Raw genomic sequence first — 20731 nt, 5'->3', positions numbered from 1 at the left:
AGTGGTAAAAGCGGAGAGAGCAGGAGGACGGGGGTGTCTAGCCACGGAGACGGAGCGATTTGAGGGCGGGAGGAAGGGAGGGTCGGGCGGAGGGCGGGGATGCCTCGGCTCTTGTTAGCATAAGTGATCAAATTCTCTTCCCTGAAAATACGCAAGGGGGAATTGGCTGGTGAAACATTTATGTGACACCACGAGTTTAGTTAAGATGGGGAAAACATCTGCGGCAGGGGTTGATGTTTTTAAGTCACAAACTGGTATTTGCGAAGACTTGACACAGATCCCCACACGGATAGTTTGTTTTATTGATTCAGCCTCGAATAATACATTTGACGAGAAGAGATGCAGAAATCTGTGAAGAGGAATAATTGTCTTTGCTCAATTTGTATTCCTTATTTTGTTGCAAACACACCTTGACATGCCCAATCCGAGCCATTTTCCGGTATTTTCCCCAAAATCAAGCTCAGATTGTGTTCATTTATTGCAGGATCACTCCATATTTGTACTTAGGGTTAGGGTTAAGGTTAAGGAGATCTGTGCCGACAAAATGCTTTGATAGGCACAAATCACCATCTTTAACCTCCTAAAATCTACATTTCCAGGTAGGCAAACAAACGGACATGCCTTTGCTCCGGGATCCACGATTACGTCAACCCCCGAGACACCACCCAAACGTTCAGCCGGGGCCTTAGCATCGAAATCGCTGCAACACCCATCCTGTGAACTGGTCACGCACGCACGCTCGCATGCAAATAGTGTAAGAGAGAGGGAGGATGGCATAAACACAGATGTCTTTTGGCAGCCTAAATCTTAATTAGCGCCAGGAGATTCATCTAATCAAAGGGTTGCCAGCCCATCATTAAGGCTAAAACACACACTGCTCTCCTCACATACCAGAACAGAACAATGGGAAACAGAGGTACGCTGTCACGCTGATGAATGGCTCTTCCCACAGGTCTCATTAAATCGCAGAAGGGCACTTCCCAGGGCGTCCGAAGAGTTAAGCAGGGTGCAAAATTTCCTCGCCCCCTCTGTCTGTCTGCTTTGACGCTATTTTTTATTTATTTTTTCCAGGCGTGCATGTTAAAATAACATTTTTCTTAGCGGAGCGTGCGCTTTAAGGCTTTGTCATATAGGCCAATCCCAATTCAAGCTGAGTCTGTCTCGTTCTGAGGATACAAGTCATATCTTTTTCAGACAACTCAACCCTGCAGGGGCTTCAAATGACTAAAACTATGTGACATACTCAGTTGGCTCGAGATATTAGTGTCTTTAGGGTAATTTGGGACCCGATTTGAACTGCCAGCGAGTTCAGCTGCTGACAATGGAAAACATTATACGCCTGAACATCTGATGTCTCGCCCCTGGTTTCGAGTTGCCAAAACGGGTGTAAAATTGAAGTAGAAGCAGCTTTGAGGAACTGAAGGAGTAAGAGGGAGGATGAAGCTCATGAGCTAATGAAAGAGATGTAGAGAGACATGGAGGTATGACAGAGTGAAAGCTAGCCAGCCATAGCAGGTGGAAGAAAACTGGTTTTGCATGTTGGACCACTGCAGTCGTGTGTTGACGCCAGCATGCAAAGCGGCGTCAAACCTACATGTGACTGCAAACAAATTGACACAAGAGACTCTCGGCTATTATGCAAGCTGAAGTTCAAGCACATTCCCAAAGCCAATACCCGACCGCATCCTTACTGGGCGCCTTGAATGTGACTTTTCCAAAAGCCCTCTCTCAAAAAAGTCAACAAGCACTGGCGACTCAGCTGTGATCTTCACCAATGACCGTCCCTGCTTTACACACTATCCAACCGGTTTCAGAGAGCGTCCTTGCGGCTGTCACCACCAAGAGCCCGGGGCCGTGATTGATGACTGGCTTCGGATGACAACAACAAGCCTCGGTGTTTACTCAGGGCAAATTGCCCTTGTCTCTCTCCCCCCCTTCCATTTCTCTCGCTCAATCTTTGGAGAGAGATGGTCCACATGGCTGGATCTCCGGTTTCTGGATGGCTCCAAATCCCTTGGGGTGGGATTAGCCTCCCAGACTGACAGCTAAACAAACAAATAGGCCGAAGCTGCTGCTTCCTGCTTGCCAAGGCTGCCTAGCAACAGGTAGGTAGGAAGATGGGATGCAACACTGGGTATGTCTCAGCCAATTACGGCTATAAAATGCCTGGACATAGTGTGGATGTGTGGTCAATATTAAAGCCAATGGATTTCCGAGTATGTGAGCAGGCTGGTGGAGCAAACAAATATGAGATCCAAGTAAGAAGCAAGTAACCAAGACAACCGAGGGTTGCAGGGAGCCTTTACATAGTCAAGGCCCTTTTGCATAGAATGATTCATGACTGTTATTTTACATGCCATTACCACAGGCAATGTCAAATGTGCCAAGAGCTACACGCCAACATTAGCAATAATGATTGATCACCTTAATGTGAAAACAGCTGTCGCTCTTTGATGAAAATTAACGACTGACACTTCAGACCGAACTAGCAGTTAAATGCTCACTAAAACTAATGTGAAATGTTTCTTTGCCTTTTCCTCCTGCTTTCAGTCAATATGCTAAGCTAAGCTAACTGCCTCCAGGGTTGAAGTTTGTGCAATGTTTCCATTTGGCTCAAGATATTTGAGACACAGTTTAATCTTTCAGTGAATTGAACACCTGTATTCAATAGAAAACTAGCTGTTTCATCCTGGTTCTTGGCGCTATGCTAAGCTAAGCTAAATCTCTCCATGATTAGGTTTGTGTAGCGTACTTGGCTCAAGGTATCAGTGTTTTTATCTTTTTTTCTGACCACCAGACAGTCTTAGTTGTTTTCTTCTGCTTTCTATCCTTATGCTAAGCTAAGCTAACCGCAGCCTGGGTTTAGCTTTGTGTGATGCTTAGTCTGGCTCAAGATAGCCTTTTTTTTTTTAGGATAGTTTGGGACCCAGTTCAATCGTTCAGTGAATTACTTACTGGCGATAGAAAACATTATTTAAAATTTTCTGACTACCAGCCTGGCTAGCTGCTTCCTTCTGCTTTATGCTAAGCTAAGCTACACGCCTCATGGGATTAGGTTTGTGTGACACTCTTGGATCCAGATATTAGTGTTTTTATCTTTGTTTCTGACCACCAGGCTACTTGTTTCCTTCTGCTTCCTGTCGTTATGCTAAGCTAAGCTAACTGCAGTCTAAGTTTAGGTTCATATTACGCTCTGGCTGGTACAGCTATTCATTTTTAATCTTTATGATTGCGAATTAGAGGCCAAGGCCACATATTCCTCCAGTTCATCTTGTCCTTTCATGACGTTTAACTTAAGTAACTGCTACTCTTTTGTATCTCTCTGCCTTTAATCAGCTACTGTATGTGCCAAGTTTTGATCTCATAACTCTCATGAGTTCAACTTTTCTGTAGCGAGGACAGACTCTCAACCAAGGGTTAGAGCAGGGCAAATCAAACAAAGCAGCTGTGACTTTGTCAAAACTGTCTTCTCAGAATTTGTCAAAGAGGGGGAGAGAGAAAGCAAGGGAGCGTCATGAGCTAAAGAGAGAGAGTTGGTGGTGAATCCAAAGCAGAAAACGAGTGCCTGAGACTCCTTCCTTTCTCTTTTCCTCCCCGCGGTTGCCAAGCCCGGATGGCAGCAGCGAAGCATGTCGGATCACTGTAAGGTGCTGTAACGGCTTCCCGATTTCCCCTCAAATGATGTGAAAGCCATTGCCAAGCCATGTGTGCTGGTGTGAGGCGAAAAAAATGACTGGCTCCTCTTCTCACTGTTAATCAAACCTGGGGTGGCAGAGCGTTTCACAGACGGAAGCCATACATAAAGATGTGCTTGTTCACCACTCTTCCTCCTCACCCCCCTATCTCCCCCCCCCCACCCACCTCTGCCTTTTTCCTCTTACACCGCCTCCTCTGCCTCTCTATCCGACAGGGCCAGTCACCAGAGCATCAGACAAATGAATACTTCCCCGGCCGTCCTCTCTTTCATCAGCGCTTCCCACCTTTTCATCAACGCCCATAAAGCAGTAGCCGGCACCTATCACTGGCAATCGCCTCTCAGCCGCCTGAGTGATGAGACAGAGGTGGCAGAGTTCACTAAGCGCTCTTATGGCAGAATGGATGTTACTGGGTCAGGGGGTCGCTCGCACATCTCATTACACAACATACACACGGCGGCGCACGAGCCACCTGAACGCGACGCCGCGTGCATGCAAAGAAAACACGGCCCGATCTCGAGAGAGGAGAATCTAAGCAGAATAATGAAATTCCGCGCTTGCAGGTGTGTCCGTGAGATACGTGCACGGATAGATAAAGATGCAGGAACCTCTGGAGGCTGAGATGAAAGCAAAATAACAAATTAAATCCATGCAAAATTGAAATGCTTGAAAGGCCTGCTGCGGTATAGTTCCTAGAAATCAGACTGAACTAATTAGATGAACTATTTTAACGCGCAGATTAAAAATAAACAGCAATGCATGTTTTCTCGGTGTCGAGGCATTGAGCAAGAGTCCGGCAGAGGCGGCGCATTGTGCAGCGGCGCACAAAGCCCTCCTTTCATGCCTCGGCGCGCCACAGGCCAGGCCGTGTCAAATACATTCTACGTGGCATCCATCTCCGCGAGATCTTCCCGAGCGCCGCCGGGGTTAGAGGCGAGCCAAACAACGCCGCGAGGGATCAATCCCGCGCTTGACATCTGACTGTCACGAGGCGGCGGCGGCGGCGGAAAAACTTCGAGGATCCGCTCGAACGGGGCTTTCGGAGGTACCATCCGGACTCGGTTTTTAGGAACTTCCACGCCTCACACTCGGAGCCGACGTGACATTTTAATAAAGCAAACACAACCAGGAGCTCTTTTGAGACAAATAAGATTAAGTCCCGGGGTTGTCCTTCCTCCGCCTGCTCCCAGAAAGCAGAACTGCCACGGGATTGATTTAATTTTAATTTGCATAAAATTACATGAACTAGCAGGCGGTAAAAGGTCATGGAGAACATATGAGATCTGTAAGAGAGCTGGCTACGTTTGAGCTTCCTGCCAAGACAGGAAACAGAACATCAAAGCCGGTTCTTTCTTGCTCGTGCACCACGGACCTGGGGAGCGCCGCGACCCGGCAGCCGACGGAACTGAGCGGGCGCGCGGTGCAGGGGAATAGTCCCGAGCTTACACAACAGGCCTGCGGAGATCAAAAATCCATACTGTGCTAATTCTATAAGAAGAAAGCGGGATGGAGGAAGGCGGGAAGGAGGGGGCCGAGTTGGCTGCGCTCCCCGGCATGTCTGCCATGTGTGTGTGTGTGTGTGTGTGTGAGAAAGCAGCTGTGGCCTACTGAGGATTACATAACACACTGAGACACATGCGGCGTGCACGTACGAACACGCGGGCGGTGCACGGATGCATGCGGATAATCAAAGTTCTGCAGAGCTTTAAGATTCGATCGAGCAAGATTCTCTCAGATGGATCTTGACCACGGAACTTTTTCCCTCGGACGGCTTTAGTCAAAATGCCTCTGCATGTGGATTTGTGCGTGCTCGTCACTCCCGGTGGGGGGTTGGGGGTGCGGGGGGTTTGAGGCTGCCGGACTGTGAAATGCAAAACCCTGCAACTGGGAGAATTTGCGTGCTCTGCAACTTCCTCCACGTCTGCGATCGCCACCCTCCAACCCACCCCGGACGGAGCAACCGGCTGCAGACTGATGTGAGTGGATGCATCTGCAGACACAGAGTGCCCTGCCGCTCGTTCCGCATTTAGAAACACCTAATGTACACGCATCCACATATAGAAGCCCATAATGTGCGGCCACATACAGACATTTCGCTTGGGTAGGCATCAAACACTCTGAACCCCTCAGGGATAATATATGTGCTGGAGGCCGTGGAGTGTGTCCCGAGGTCAATGACAGGCAGCCAGCCGGCCGTCTGCGGTGTCCCGTTACATCCATTGGGGTCAAGTGCCGCGGATGAGCATCAGCTGAGCCAGAGCCCCAGGTGAGGTGGGAAAGAAAATCTGATATTCAATCCAGATTTTGTCTGTTCCGCTCTGAACAGTCTGGTAAACGTTTGACGGTTGCAAAGCCAAAACGAGGCTTCATCAGCTGAAAGGGCGCCAGTTTGCAAAAGAGACGAACAAGAAGTGGGAAACAGAAGCCAAGATTACAAGAGATGCAAAACAGCGCATGTATTATTTGCTTTAGGGGAAGCTGGGTCCCACCAATAATGAGGACCGGCTCCCGCTTGTTCCAAATCCAGCTCAGCCCCTGCTGTTTGTTCCAACTCCGAACAACCGACTGCACGGGGATTTGGAAGCGAGGCGGCACAGTTCGGGTTTGGCTCTATTAGGCCCAATAATGGAACAAACAGCGGCCTCAGATGTACCATCTGCAGACCTCCAAAACACTTTACTCCTTTTCTCCTCCCCATCCCCCTATAAGCGCCTGAATCATGCCTCACAGACACCAACAGGGGACACAGTCATCATTCTTGCCTCCGCATCTCAGGGACCCATTTAGGGGGCCGGCAACAACGGCCTCCTATCTCGCCATCAGACCCCATAAAAGCATCAAATTCTAAATTGTGCCTGGAATACAGAGGGGACTTCTCAGAGCGGCTGGAGACAAAGCTTTTAAGGCAAGCCACGACTCATAATTCCTGCATTCAGGGGGAAGAGGGGTGGGGGGGGGGCTGCTCAGTGGCATCTTCACGCTGCTACAACGAACACAAGGATTTCTTTGCCAAGAACATCTTCTGGGGAGAAGGGGGGATTCGGAGTGTGGGGCCGGCCGTAATCCTTGCGCTCACAAGGACGTTAGACGAGCTTCTTATCCACGGCGAGGCTTGTTCTCCAAAAAGAAACACTCCAGGGGTTCGGAATTTGACACTAGGCTCGAAATGCTTTGCTACGGACTGGTAGAGAAAGTGTTTTTAAAACTCTACTGATGCATTTCTCTCAGTTTTGGGGGGGATTTCTTCACATTTTGGTCACGCAGTGGCAGTGAGATGCAAAAGGGGCATCGGCTCGCATCTCTGCACTTAAAACTAAATGCTCTTCTTTCAAGAGGCTGACAATTCAACTTTCTCAAATTCCAAAATGGACGCTGGCTTCGGGAGAGAACTGGCTGCAAAACCACTCAAAGACATTTCCAGTCTCCACAGATAAGAGCCTTCCCTGCCTTTTGCCTACACACGCAGCTGCCTCTCTTTCTTTCTCTGTCTCTCTCTCTCTCTCTCTCTTCCATTTGCATTAGGTATTGATTTTGATATGCAGGCCGTGGGTGCGAAACGGGAGAGAGGCAGGGAGAGAGTGAGAGTGGGGGGGGGGGGGGACGCACGCTGCATATGGCGCACGTAGGCCCGTGCAATTTAAAAAAATAAATAAATCCACTGACAGCGAAGGCGGGGAGTTGGAGACTTGTTATGAAAAGATGCGTCGGTGGCTAACAGTAGGATGCCAATTAGGCTGCTTGGCCACAACGAATGGATCCGCGGTCACGCACCGGTTTCTCTCCCTCTCTTTGCTCTCCCCCTTGTCACTCTTCCTCCTCCTCCACCCCCCCCCCCCCCCCCCCCACCCCTTACGCGTGGAGCAGCAGCAGCAGCAGCAGCAGAGAAGTGGGGAAAAGCTGGGGCTCCTGTTTCATGAACAATACCGGCATCATATTTCTGTGCAGTGATTTTTTTTTTTTATCCAAGCGCAGCATGGAAAGCATCACCTCTAGCAGCAGCAGCAGCAGCAGCAGCAATGCAGGTGCTCTTATTTGGATGTTGGGTGAAAAAAACAAAAAGAAAACAGAGGGAAAGTAGGAGGGCTGTTTAAAGATGGCAGGTGCAACTGAGGTATGGTCTAAAAATGAAGGTTAGTTTTAAAAAAAGAATTTACGCCTTTTACGCACACGCTCACATGACACAAACACGGGCATGATTACACACTTTAAGGCCAATAGGAAAGACAGATGTGTTTGGGGTTATCCGAGTGCCATGTGGCCGCGTGGATCCCTTTAAATCCACCGAACTTGGACGAGTGTGAGGAGAATGTCAGCCTCCCTCATGCACATTTTCTTCTTCACTCTACTGCGTTTAAAGACGGTACAAAGACAGACATGTTAGGGTATCTATTATGAATAGGACAGGGGACTTCCTACCCAGGCAGGAGGGTTCACAACTCAGTAATCTGAGGGATGCAGATGTATTATTAACGACCAATTCATCCCTATTATGGGATTCGGGTCTTCATCTCCCCAAATCGTATCTGACAGCTTTATTACGCGCCGGTGTGCGTTCGCCTCGTATCCACTTTGCCATCTCTCCGAAAACTGTCACATCCATGAGTGATTAAAAGCTTTTCCCCTCATTTCTGCGTGGATTGCACACACACGCGCGCGCGCGCACACGCTTTTAAAAAATTTTTTTTTTTAGGGGGGAAGTTGACGCCTGCATCCCGAGCGCATGTGATCACAAATCAAGAGAGCGTGCGGGTTGAAGGTGGTTATAATGTAATGCGGGGGGCGAGCGGCGGAAGCGTTCGGAAGTTGAGACGTACCTGCTGCCAGTTTTCCTCCAGCGAAGGCATGGCGGAGAAGTAGCCGGTGTCGTGGACGAGCTGAAGTTCCTGAAAGATACTGTGGTTCGCCAAGACATCCATGCTGACGCTCGGTGGTGGCAAACAAGAACGATCCAAAGAGAAATACGCCTCCTTTCGTGGCTCTGTCAGACCTCTACATCCACTTCTTTCATATTAGTCCTTAAAATGAGATGAATTTGCGGGCAGGGCGGGCGGAAAACGTGGCGACTGGGGTCCCTGTGCCTGCGCGCATTATCGGACTCGGTGCGTAAAAGGGACTGGAGGTGATGGAGGCTCCATGCGTATCCGTGTTGCCAAAATAGACACTGATAGGGAGCCAAAGGAGGGGAGGGGCTTGGTAAACGATGGGGCGTCGTTTATTTTGTCAATCAACACCCCCTGCTTGTCCATTTAAGGCGAATGGGCGGCGGAGGAGGGTGGAGAGGTGGAGGGGGGTGGGGAGTTATTAGAGCGGCGGCGGTGCGCGGGGAGGCGGAGCCAGGCAGATGGAGCCTCGGGGATTGGCCGCGGAGCCCCGTCGCTCACGCCAAATATGGGCTCGATAGGTGAGCTATTTATGGATGGGTATATTAGATTTGGAAGAAGGTCTGAAAGGCTAGTCTGAGAGGAGAAGCCGTGGAGTAAACATCATGTGCTCACAAACAGGAGCTGGAAAACAGTATTAATAGGCCGCTACAGTGCTCCACAGAGTAAGTGTTTAATTATAATGACATGAAGTGGGAGGCATCAGTATAGGAAAGGAGATTTCTATAGGGATGGAACTTTAATGAGAGGAATGTTTTTGCAGCACACACGCTTGTCTTTATACAGATTTAGTTCGTTTATCATATTTAAACCAATTTGTTGTCCGTGGTTTAGAGTTAAAACATTATAAATGAGGCGTTGCAATTAAAAGGGCAGGAAAAAGTGATAAATAAGAACCCAAATCTCCCCTTGGTGTATTTCGCTGGGCGCTGTGAGTGATGCCACTTCTTCCTCGGCCCCGTGTAAGCCATCAAAATACTTCCTCGCGGGCTCGATAGTTTTCTCCCCCTCTCTCTGCCTCACACGCGCGTCCAGAGTGTTGTAGAGGTCGGTAATCTCATTACAGCGGCGAGGGAGGCTGGGCGAGGGCCCCGGCTTGCGCGATTTACACATGGCATTTTGGGAGGGGAGCGCTCTGCTCAGACAAGACGATGAAGCCCCCCTCTGACATTTATCCACTTGACACGACTCACTCTTTCCTCTCTTCCCTCCTTGCGTATATCATTTATTTTTATTTTTTTCCCCTTTGCTCTTTACATCTCCACTCACATTTCTCCTCCTCAATCCTCCCCTCAAATCTCATATCAGTCTCAATTCCGCTGCCTCGATGTAAGAGATAGGGCCCGAGACCTGCTTTGCAGGAACCCGGCAGTCTGGCATGTTTAAGAGACGTCTGCACGGTTGACTGAAGTGTAAAATATTTAACAGTTGTTTTTTTTATGCATTGTTCAGGCATGTAGTGTCTTGGATTAAAAGGGAAGCAGAGGCAGGAAAGTGACAAAAAAAACAGTGTGACCTAAATAAATGTTAGCGGAAGTGCGCGCTCAAATGTCGAGCTTTCAAAGAATTGTGTTATAACATGAAAAATAAAGAGACGAAGTTAGTTTCGGCGCCGGGACTGATGTGCATCGTAAAACAGAGGTCCATTAATAATTACAGGATTTTAAGGTTCAATTCCTGGTTGAGAACATGGCTGGGATTTCACACTCTTTATTTTGTGCTGGCGTGATCTCCGTGAGGCGTCAGCTGATTCGGCAAGTGCCCCCTAAACATCATGTTTAAGTAAACAGGACAAAAACAAAAGAGGAACATTGTGACAAAGTCCTCAAAGAGAGGAGATTGGGGTCGAGCGATGGGTCAACAAACATCAGACTTCAAACCTGGAGAATGCTGTTTGTTTTCCAATTTAAATCAACACCAGATGTTTTATAAACCTTACTGATTGTGCGGTAACCTTAAACTATGTGCTTGTTACTGTAACCATGGCAACCAAAGTCCCTTAACTTTGGCAAATCTGGCCTTTTCTTGCTTTTTCTGGGGCCAGATTTTAACAAGAGGGATTGGCAGAACCGAAGACCCGGTCTCGGTGCCCACTCTGCGCCGAGTACCCTCTTCCCTGCCTCCGTCTCCTCTTCCTCCACGGCCCGAAGCCCATGCATATCATAGATAAAAAATAAGTGCTCGCCATTATCCGCGGGCACACGGCGTTATATTGTGGATGCTGACATTGCTCTTACCTGGCAGTTGGTGCTTTTACTATATTAATAATGGAGCAGGCGCCATCCATCATGGGGATATGAGGCTGCTAATCATGTCAGCTCCCTGCATATTCGCTCCTTTCATCAAGAGAGCAGGAGAGGTAGTCGGAGAGAGGCGAAGACAGAGGGGGGGAAAGCGGGAGAGAGCGGCGGCGAGAAGCAGAGATCAACAAAGAGTAGGGGGAACGATGGAGGGAAAGAGAAGGGGGAAAGAAGGAGATGGAACGGGACAATATCAATGTGCTGAACACATGACAGATGCCCTTGGCCTTTTGCTGAATGGCTTCCCTGTTGGCAGGAGTTAACCAGTGTATTTAAACAGGACAAGACGAATGGGACCTCTACTCCCCCCCTGCTCACTGAACCAGCCCATTTCTATTCCAACTCACAGCCTTCCCCCATGTGGGAATGCTAATATGGTTAGCTGACATTGCTGGGGTTAAAACTTCATAACGCTGCGTTATTGTAATGCTCGCTTTACGGTGACTTTCCCATTTTTCAAACCTTTTTTTTTTTTTTTTTTTTTCCTGGGAACGTCTGCCGAGCATATGGGCGGTTTAAAAAAAAAAAAAAAAAACACACAAACAAACACAAGATGCTATCCGGTGCAACGCTGAAGGCTGCGGGATGAGTGTCTCTTAAAGTAATGTTTCTCCAGTTGCCGGAGCAGTTTCTGTCCTGTCATGGTTTAATGAAAATAATGGCGGATGTTTGCAGCAACAAAGTCCCGGAACTCGGAGACCTTGAGCGTCGGTTCCTTGCTTCGTTTTGCCGTAATATGACGTGTTTGAGCTTACAAATCTAATGCCTCGTGATTGATGGACCTGGTTAAATAAAGATAAGATTTTGAAAATGCGGCCATATGGCGTGGACGGTCTTTTGGCTCAGAGCCCGGGTGCAGAACATCCTGATGTCTTCTTCACTCGCTGGTCTTCCGTAGAGGGGAAAAAGCCAAGGGAGAAGGTGGAGGTGGGTGATGAGTAGGGTTGGGGAGCGGGGGGGGTTGGATTTCAGAGCGACAGGCCGACTGAGAGGAGCGATAATGAGCGCTCGGGGCTGTCTGGGGTGCAAGCTCCTTCCCCGCATGAGATGGCTGCGAGGGAAAAGGGGGAGGATGGAGAAAGGGCGCAGGGAGAAAGAAAGAAGGGAAAGAAAGTGCCCTCTCAGCCGGGCGATGCTTGATGCGGCGCTGCTGCTGCTTCCTACGCCAAAGTGAGCGGAAACACAGCCAGCTAGAAGGCCGTGAGGGGCAGCTGTTAAGTGCCAATTAGGGTGACGATGAGTGGGAGACGGAAATACCCATTTGCGTGTGCGCACTCCCCTCACAAGCAGGCAGGGTAGGAATAGTGGAAAAGTGAAACAAATAGGGCCTAATCCCCGCCGTCAGATTTCCCCGGAGTCGCGCTCGCCCTCTATCTCCCCTCCCGCCTGTTAGGTAATGTCACATTAGTGTCAGCCGAAAATGTGGGTTGCGATTCGGTGTTTCCATTTGGTTTCGTCTCCGTCCGGCCCCTTCTGACGGCCCCTGAAAGGAGTATTTTGTTAGAGCTTGTCACATTACGCCAACGGACAATGCCCCCCTGTCAGGCGTCCAATTAGGCAGCGAGTTCAGTCGCATATTCAGTCCAGGACGGGCAGAATGATAAGGTAGGATGAGGCAAAAGTATTAGCTGCACAAGTTTGTGTTGCCAACGTTTGTAAGGAAGACATTCAAGCAGGAAAGCGAAGTTTCAAGGCGTGACTCAAACGCCGCGGTGATGAGGAGTAACGCACCTCTTCCACAGGGAGCTATGGCAACTGTGGCTATAATGAAGTGGTTGACCTTGTTTGCAGCAAAAGAAGACATCTGCATTATCTGAATTCAGCACCTACGAGTGCACGAGCGGCCCGTCATTGAAACACATCAACAAGCTGCGTGATTTCGCCTCCTTTCATACCCTGATTGTACAAGAGGCTAAATTACTTTTCCCGGATTCACAATGCCTCCAGATGTAAAGGTGTTGTTCGGCATCAGGGTCGCCGACAATGAATGGGTCTTTTCATGTCCGAGCTCCCAGTCAATCTCCTTTCCGCGCACGGCGCACATCTGAGGCCTGGGTAATTTCCCACCGGCTGCCGCCTCAGATCCGCCCGCGCGCCACGCCGCTTTTTTTTTGTATATTCATGTGTGTACTTTCCTATCTTAATCCTAGCTATTACTCGCATGGCTGGCCATGTCAAGGGGAGATTTGCTCACTCACAGTGAATGGGCCAATATTGACAGCACGCCCACCGCATCAGCGATCAGTGTTAGGGCTTAGCGCGCGGCGGATTCACAGGTCTTGACGCCGAATTCAATGAGGACGGCGGTGTGTCGGAAAACAATCCTCGCGGGGAATCTATGCAAATGCTAAATGTTACTCTCAGACTGTCAGGAGTGATAATTTAACAGTGGGGGCTGTTGACTGATGTGGCACCCGTGGGCTTTTAATAGTAATGCAATGAATTGTTTTTTCTTGTAAGATGTGGTTTAGGGCAATTTATAAAATTCTCAATGGATTAAGAAAAATGTTACACTGTAGCATTACAATGAATGAATCTGGCACTCTATTGATGTTGTTCTAGCGTTGGACTAAGGACAAAAATGATTAAATTTCAGATAAAATCTACTCAATCTACTCTGCCAGAGCTGAACAGAGTGTGCCAACATTTATCCAAAATTAGCCTGATCTAGCTAACCATCCTTGATTTGCTCCGGATTCGTAATTTAGCCACTTTGAAAAGGCATTTCACCTCATGAACGGCCTGAAATTGACAGCATTTGCGGTTCAATTGTCATACAACCTAAGCAGAGTTTGAATGTACACTATAAAATAGCCAGCCCAGGCTAATGGGAGTGTGAAATGGCCGAATAATCCATTCAATTATCCCTTAAGTATGCTAGTCTGAGATGGACCAGCGGTGAATTGTATGCAATTCCTGGCTAAAATCACTGTGCCAGAACAGAGCCAATCAATTTGAAATTCATAATTTAGCCACTTTGAAAAGGTGTTTGCACTTCTGTTGTCATACAACCTTAGCTAAGTTAGCATTTACCCTATAAAGTAGCCAACCCAGTCTAATGGGAGTCTAATGACAAACCTAATCAAATGTTTTCGCTGCCTAAACCATTCGAGTCTCCTGTGTGGGACGGACTCCAGCTCCCCTCCAGCGTCCTGAGACGGACCTTTGTCTGACCTTTTCTGCCGGCTGGTGTTGCGCCTCCATTCAAGTTGTGGTCACGAAAAGAACAGGGAAATTTCCATGTACGCAAATCAGCTGATGAAAGTTCCAACTGCCGTGAGACTGTTGAGACGCTCTCAGTACATACCTTACGTTCAGCAATAGTGAACCTTTCTCAAAGCAGGAATCTTTCTGGGAACTGTTAGGTAAAGTAAACCCTGCAGTCTAGACTGACCGGTGCTGACAGTTGTTATGGGCTAACCAAGGTTAAAGGTGCACCGTCAGGGCAGGAAGACCAAGCAATTGTTTGGGAATCCAAGAAAAGAACAACCATAAATATGAGGCCCTACATTGAATGCACAATCCTCCAGAACCCTTCTCTGGATTCCATTCTATCTACCCTATGACAGATTTGCTAGTTTGGACTCGGGGGTAGCACATGATTGTCTTTGGCTAGGGTCCAACAGAACTTAGGACTGCTACTCACTAGGATTAAATCTCTTCACTTTAGGCCAGGTCAGGTATTTTCTGGAATACATTTGAAATATTTGTTCAATTTTGACCACCACTCAGACCTAATAATAATCCTAATAGTTTTTGAATTCCAAATCAAAGGATGGTCAGCTGGGATTTACAGGGGACAGCTGGATCCATGTTTGCTCAATCCACTTTCTTTAAGTGTCCCAAGAAGCGATAAACAACTCAGTCACCCCGGTAAATGTAGTTTTGTCTCAGTTCAGTTTGAGTTTCGTCGAGTGCATTCGAGTTCATTTTAACGCAGTTTACTTTTCCTCTTCTCAGTTCAGCTCCAGTTCAATGAAGTCGGAGAAGACTCTCGCTGTCGTTTATCAAACATGGCAGCGCCGTCTGTGGCAGCGGCTGGCCCGAACCCCAACTGATCTCTCACATACAGGGGTCAAAAGTTGACAAGAAGCTGACTCCCCTTTCATCCGGCGAACTGGGAGCTTCTCGCTGCATTTTCCAGAGGCATGTCACCACTTCAAAGGTGTTAGCAAAGTGATTTGCAGACGAAAGCGACCGACGCCACCGCTGCTGCTTCTCTCTCTCTCTCTCTCTCTCTCTCTCTCTCTCCCTCTCTCCCCCTCCCTCTCTTGGCTGGTTGTCGCTGTCGCACTTTGTTTTGCTTAAATGAAATGATTGAGTCCTGGCTCGGTGACGCCGTTTCAAGGAAAAAGCAGCCCTCACATCATTACCGGTGACATTAGCGGGCGACAGCAACGGAGGCAGAGTCAGGGGCGCACCAAGGTTCAAAGCTTCTTAGCTACATAAACACATGAAACGACATAAAGTCACGGGAAGAGGGGTGAAAAAGCAAAGTGTAGAGTAATAGCTGGCTCTGTAATGTTCACACATGTCCTCGTTTTTGTTCTGTAACAGGATCTCCTCTGAAAACATCAGTGTTTTGGACCATTCATCCGTCTCATCAATGTATCATCATGTAATCAAACCACTTATCCTTATAGGAGAGCTTCTAACATCAGAGGAACTTACAAAGAGCATCGTGTATTCGCCCCCGTTTTGTTAAACTCTATTTTAAAGCTCTGGATGCGGAGATCAATACTGCATAAAAAGCCATGTAGGGTTACATTTCCTATGTACTTCTCCAATCCCCCAAGTGCAGAGGCCATGTAGTGAGATACTGTAAATTCCCTCGAGACTATCGATTCGGGTTGCAGGTTGCAGAGTCCGGCGCTTCGTCAACAGAGCGAACTGACCTCAGGCCAGGCAGTAAAGTAAAGGCAGCTAAGTTGGACCGTGAAGTGCTTTGAATAGTCGTCGTGAGTTGTGGTAATTTGATTTGCCGGCAAACAACAACATGAAGGACAAGGGAGCGTTTGTAGCCATATGATAGTCATATGATATTGAGGCTGAACCCTTTGACGGTTCACAATGCGAAGGGGATGGGCGCACATGTGCTATTGACAAGATTCATTCAGTGTTTTTTTCTGAAGTGGATAACCCTCATCCTATAAGCAAACTGTTCCGGAGTCTCAATGAATGACGAGGAAAGCATGACGCTTGCACAGATGCAACAAATTTGTCATGGGGTTTTGGGCTGATACGCGCGTCTCCGTGCAAACAGTAAACAAACTCCTTGTTCTGAAAGCGGGGCGTCTATTTATTTAGCAGGAAAGCACTCCCCATTAGCGTCTAAATTGTTGTCGGAAATAGAGGCAGTCCACATTAACAACCCCGTCCTCTGTGCATAACGCTCCCGGCATCGGCGTGCCTTGTCATTACGACCATTTCTCCTCCATTATTTCAACACCAAATCACCAAATCCCCCCCCATCCCCCCCTTTTCGATTTGTCGTCCCCCTCCTGCTTGCCTCAGTACACTGGAGCTCGCACTTCAAACTGCTCTAAAATGAGCTTGCTTTGCCAGGCCGGCAGCTAGCCAGACCAATCATCCATCTGCAATAATAGAAATCTTCTGGCTGATGATAGACTGAGGCAATCACTGGGCAGGCTGAGTGGGCTCTTCAGCCTGGCCTCTCCACCCTTGCTGCTGGTTGATAGCAGAGGAGGGCCGGGGGAGGCTGGCACGGGTATCTGGTAGGTAGGCCTCTGAGCGCCCTGCCTGGCTGGCAAGCTGGATGGATGCACATGGAGGGTAAAGGGTACAGAAAAATATCACTGGGGCTGCAGCGCCATATGTTTATCATTTAAAGGGACAGCTTGTTTTGGACTGAAAACATTTTTCCCTTTTTTTTTCTTTTTTGCTTAACCGAACCACATGTTGTTGCATTTTTTTCAATCCTCACACAACCAGAGACAGTTTAACAGTCCGGAAAATCCAATCTAGTGGTTGGATTTTGTCATTTTTTCCAAACTTCCAAAGAAAAAACATAAGTAAACTAGATGAGACATTCCAATGGGATTTGAAGGGGTTCCTTTTGCCATTTGCCCGCTTTGCCTTTGCATTCCAATGAACCTAATAAAATGTGAAACCTCTCAAGAGATATTTTCTCAAATATCAATCATAATTGAAGCAGCAGAGACTGAGATATTCCAACTTTAAGTCTGCTATTTAGGCAAAGCAGCTTTGCTTATGGAGGAGCTCAGCAGCATTATTTGTTTAGATGATGCCTGAAGTCAGCATTTTACTCTTTAAGCCAGGGGTCGTCAACATTTTCCAGGCCAAGGACCCCCAAACTGATGGAGAGATGTGAGTGGGGACCCCCTACTCATGTATATGTGTATTTAAAGACATTTCAATTTATGGAAAAAAAAAAATTGCGACCCCCCCTGCAGTACCTCCGCGGACCCCCAAGGGGTTGCGGACCCCCTGTTGAAGACATTTGCTTTAAGCTACAGTGCATAACCTTCGGCACATGACGTCTACACTCCCTCTGATAATTCTTTCAGGACTCGTCAGCATCAGAAACCTTCCTTGGAAACTTCTGAGATTCTGTCATTCTTTTTGACTCCCACAAACGATGAATTCATAGAACCCAAGTTACAATTGTAACCGTGGTTTATCCGCCACATTCTCAATTGTTTTAGGCAAACTTCAGCAGCTACAATTGTTCCCCTCTTTAGCTATGGCAAATAATTGTTGCAGGATAATGTAAAACGGGTCGCTAACAGTGCTCCAGAGCGGCATTGGCGCCAAAGACAACAGATTTAAAACTCTAGTATTCTACGAAATACAGAGAAATTTCCCTGGGTGCAGAATAGCTTTTTTGACATTTTGTCGACTAATTCGAGAAGCGCTGACTGTCTTAGCTAGACACCGCTCATTATGTATTCTAATAACTGAGATACAGCAGCAAGAAATCTAGCCAAGTATTTCTTTGCAGATGATGCACTACTGCTCTCGTATAGTGCATAAGCACAAAATGTCTCCTGGATTAGTGTGAAAAAAAAAAATCTAACCAAGTGATTCAGGGGACATCGTGGACATTAGTGCTGTCATGCAGGCAAAAAAAAAAAAACACAGTTCATCAGAGCTAATCTGCCCCTACAAGTGTTTATTCATGACCTTGACTGGTGTGCTGTACGGCTTGATCGTCGTCGAACCATCCCAGCTTCTTTTAGATTCTACCACCCTTCCTCTCCTTCACCCCCTCATTATTTCACTCACGACCTCCTACCGCGTCTCGGCTCTCTCCATGCCCCAAGCACCTCCATCCCTCAATCATCCCCGGCTCTCCACACCTCCACTTCAACCCCATCCCTTCATCCATCCATCCACCCATCCGTCCTTCCACCTCTCTCCATCTTGTTCGTCTAGTGCGTGGAGAGCATCTCATTCCGCCCCGGTCTAATTGGCTCTAATTAGAGTCATTCAGCAGGGGTTAATCAAGGATGACTTACGCAAATTATGACTGGTGGGGGGATGGAATCTGAGGGAACATGCAGCCGATGTGCCGCGCCGAAAGGCATGTTATCACTCCTGCCAACACAGAGTGTGGCGTAGATAATGTTTAAACTTTTAAAACATGAACATATGTGCACTACTACTCCTTTCTTTGCTTGGTCAAAATGATCCAAAGAAACTCAATACGCTGAAATGAATCAGTCCACTTCACTACCCTCAACGCTGGAGCAAATATATGAGGTTTGTGTTAATAATATGACTTAATCTCCTTCTCTTTGAATGGAGTCTGTTATTGTTTTTGCTTTATGTTCATGTGGTTTGTGGCTGTGTTTGGGTTTTCCTTTTTTCTCTCCAGCAGTGCAGGTGGTGGCCTGGTTCATCCTCCACACCAATGTCAGATCATTCGGTTTTCAAGCTACATCAGTCACTGCCGCCTTGCAAAAGTTTAAAATGGCACGTTATTACACCTGTTTTTCAATTCAGATGTGACAGAGTAGGTCCAAACTACGCCCTGGCATTAAGTCAATGAAATGGCCTTTGGGTCAACTTTTAAACTGTATCAAGCTCCATTTTAACCAAAATGTATTTGGTTTGCAAATTGCCAAATTCAGGATGATTCAAGACCAACAAACTATGTCTCTCAGCTGACTTTGTTGCAGTAGCAGTGGACATTTTGACTTGACATAAACGGGAGTGACAAATTTCATTAACGAGGGCTCAGTTCCATCGAGTGTCCCCGTTAAGTGTTAAAACAGTTGGCATCGCCCCGGAACTAATTCTTCTAAATGAAATGCAGTGGGTTTTTTTTATGTTATGACTTACTCTTGGGGATTTCATGCAGGGACTTGACAAGATGTCTGCTGCGGAAAAGGGTTAGCTGCTGTCACACTGTCGGTGTGCACAAACAGCACAGAACCGTCGCTAATGTTATTAAAAAGCCCGATTTGTCAAAGTGCCATGAAAAGGCTTGTTATGTTATAGGTCACCTAAGTCAATAAAGTAAAAGCTGAAACAAACAAAAAAAATTGATTAATCAGTGGCCTGAATACAAAGTAGCAGCCCTTTTCTTCAAGTCTTTTGGAGATAAACAGCTGCTCTATGTCAGCTTTCATTTCTTAAATGATAGTAAATCGAATGGTTTGAAAAAAACAACTGGAGTTGCGGGATCTTGTGATTGCCTTTTCATACTGTATATAGTTCATAATGCATCAAGATAATGCGGCAACAAATTTACCCCACGCCAACGCTTTCGACAAATGAGATGTGGAAGATGCCAGCTGACCTAGAATAAATCTGTGCACCACAGACCTGAGAGGACTTCTAATCAAATGAGTAAATCAAAGCATGAGTGTGTATTATTGGTGTACGGGTCCTGTAAAGAATCCCAATATATATGAGATTATTAAACACTTTCTTTCTTGTGCACTTCAGAAATCTAAATCTAAGCGCAGTGAAATATCTTAAATCAAGCCTGTACGTGTTTGGGGGTTTGTCTTCAGGTTGGCTTTTTTTATTTAATTGCCTTTTTTTGTTGTTTTTTTGAAGCTGGGTTTTGCAGCCTGACCCTCCATTCACTGTTTTTCTTGCCTTCTCAGATGTTTTCGTTACTTGCCGGACTTTCTTTACGTGTATCTTAGAAAGCTTTCATTTAAAGTTCAATTCAAACTAATCAAATTAGTTGCATGGTATGTTAATATAATGTCATTTATTTGTAGTATTCTTATCGATTTTATAATACAGCATGTCGGAAGTTGTGGCTGATGTTACCATGTGACTTCCCGTGATGCAGCTCACAAGTGGAAGGCAGCGAAAGGCAGAAAATGGGCGGAGACTTTGGCACTCGCCTTGTGAAAGGCAGAAAATGGGCGGAGACTTTGGCACTCGTCTTTGGAAAGGCAGAAAATGAGCGGAGACTTTGGCACTCGCCTTGCAGGGCAGAAAATGGTGGGAAAGAAAGTCGGTTTGCAGTAAAAACAATCTTTGGATTTGTCACTTTTAAGCATCCCACACATCATACACTGATCCGCCACAACATTATGACCACCGACAGGAGAAGTAAAAAAATATTGACATTCTTGGGGCAATACAGTGTTCTGCTGGGAAACCTTTGGACCTGGCATTTGGACTTAGACCAGACCGGGCAGACCACACCATAGCAATGACACTCTTCGATGGCATACTCCTGATGAAGTATCCCATATCAACCCTCAGAAGGCCCAAAGCATTCATACAGTAACACATGACACGCCTGGAGCATGTTAACTGTTGTCCAGCACTTCTATCTCCTCTTTTTAAACTTAAACCAAAAGCCCGACACAGCAAACATTCTTCTGTCTTCTCTTTTTTAAGGTCA

At 47.1% G+C, this 20731-nt stretch overlaps 1 protein-coding gene across 1 annotated transcript in view; it reads right to left on the bottom strand.

Annotated features, from left to right (window-relative positions):
* Nucleotides 1-8699, bottom strand: part of klf7a (Kruppel like factor 7a) — a 32225-nt gene extending 23526 nt beyond the window's left edge. Inside the window, exon 1 of the mRNA XM_084574082.1 lies at nucleotides 8510-8699. Coding sequence (XP_084430208.1) covers nucleotides 8510-8611 — 102 coding nt within the window. The 5' untranslated portion in view covers nucleotides 8612-8699. The remainder of the gene's footprint in view (nucleotides 1-8509) is intronic.
* Nucleotides 8700-20731: the final 12032 nt, after the last annotated feature.

Source organism: Chelon labrosus, assembly GCF_963514085.1.
Source record: "Chelon labrosus genome assembly, chromosome: 24".
Taxonomy (NCBI): domain Eukaryota; kingdom Metazoa; phylum Chordata; class Actinopteri; order Mugiliformes; family Mugilidae; genus Chelon; species Chelon labrosus.
Note: the sequence above shows the minus strand (reverse complement) of the source record. Positions and strands in the feature narration are given on the sequence as shown.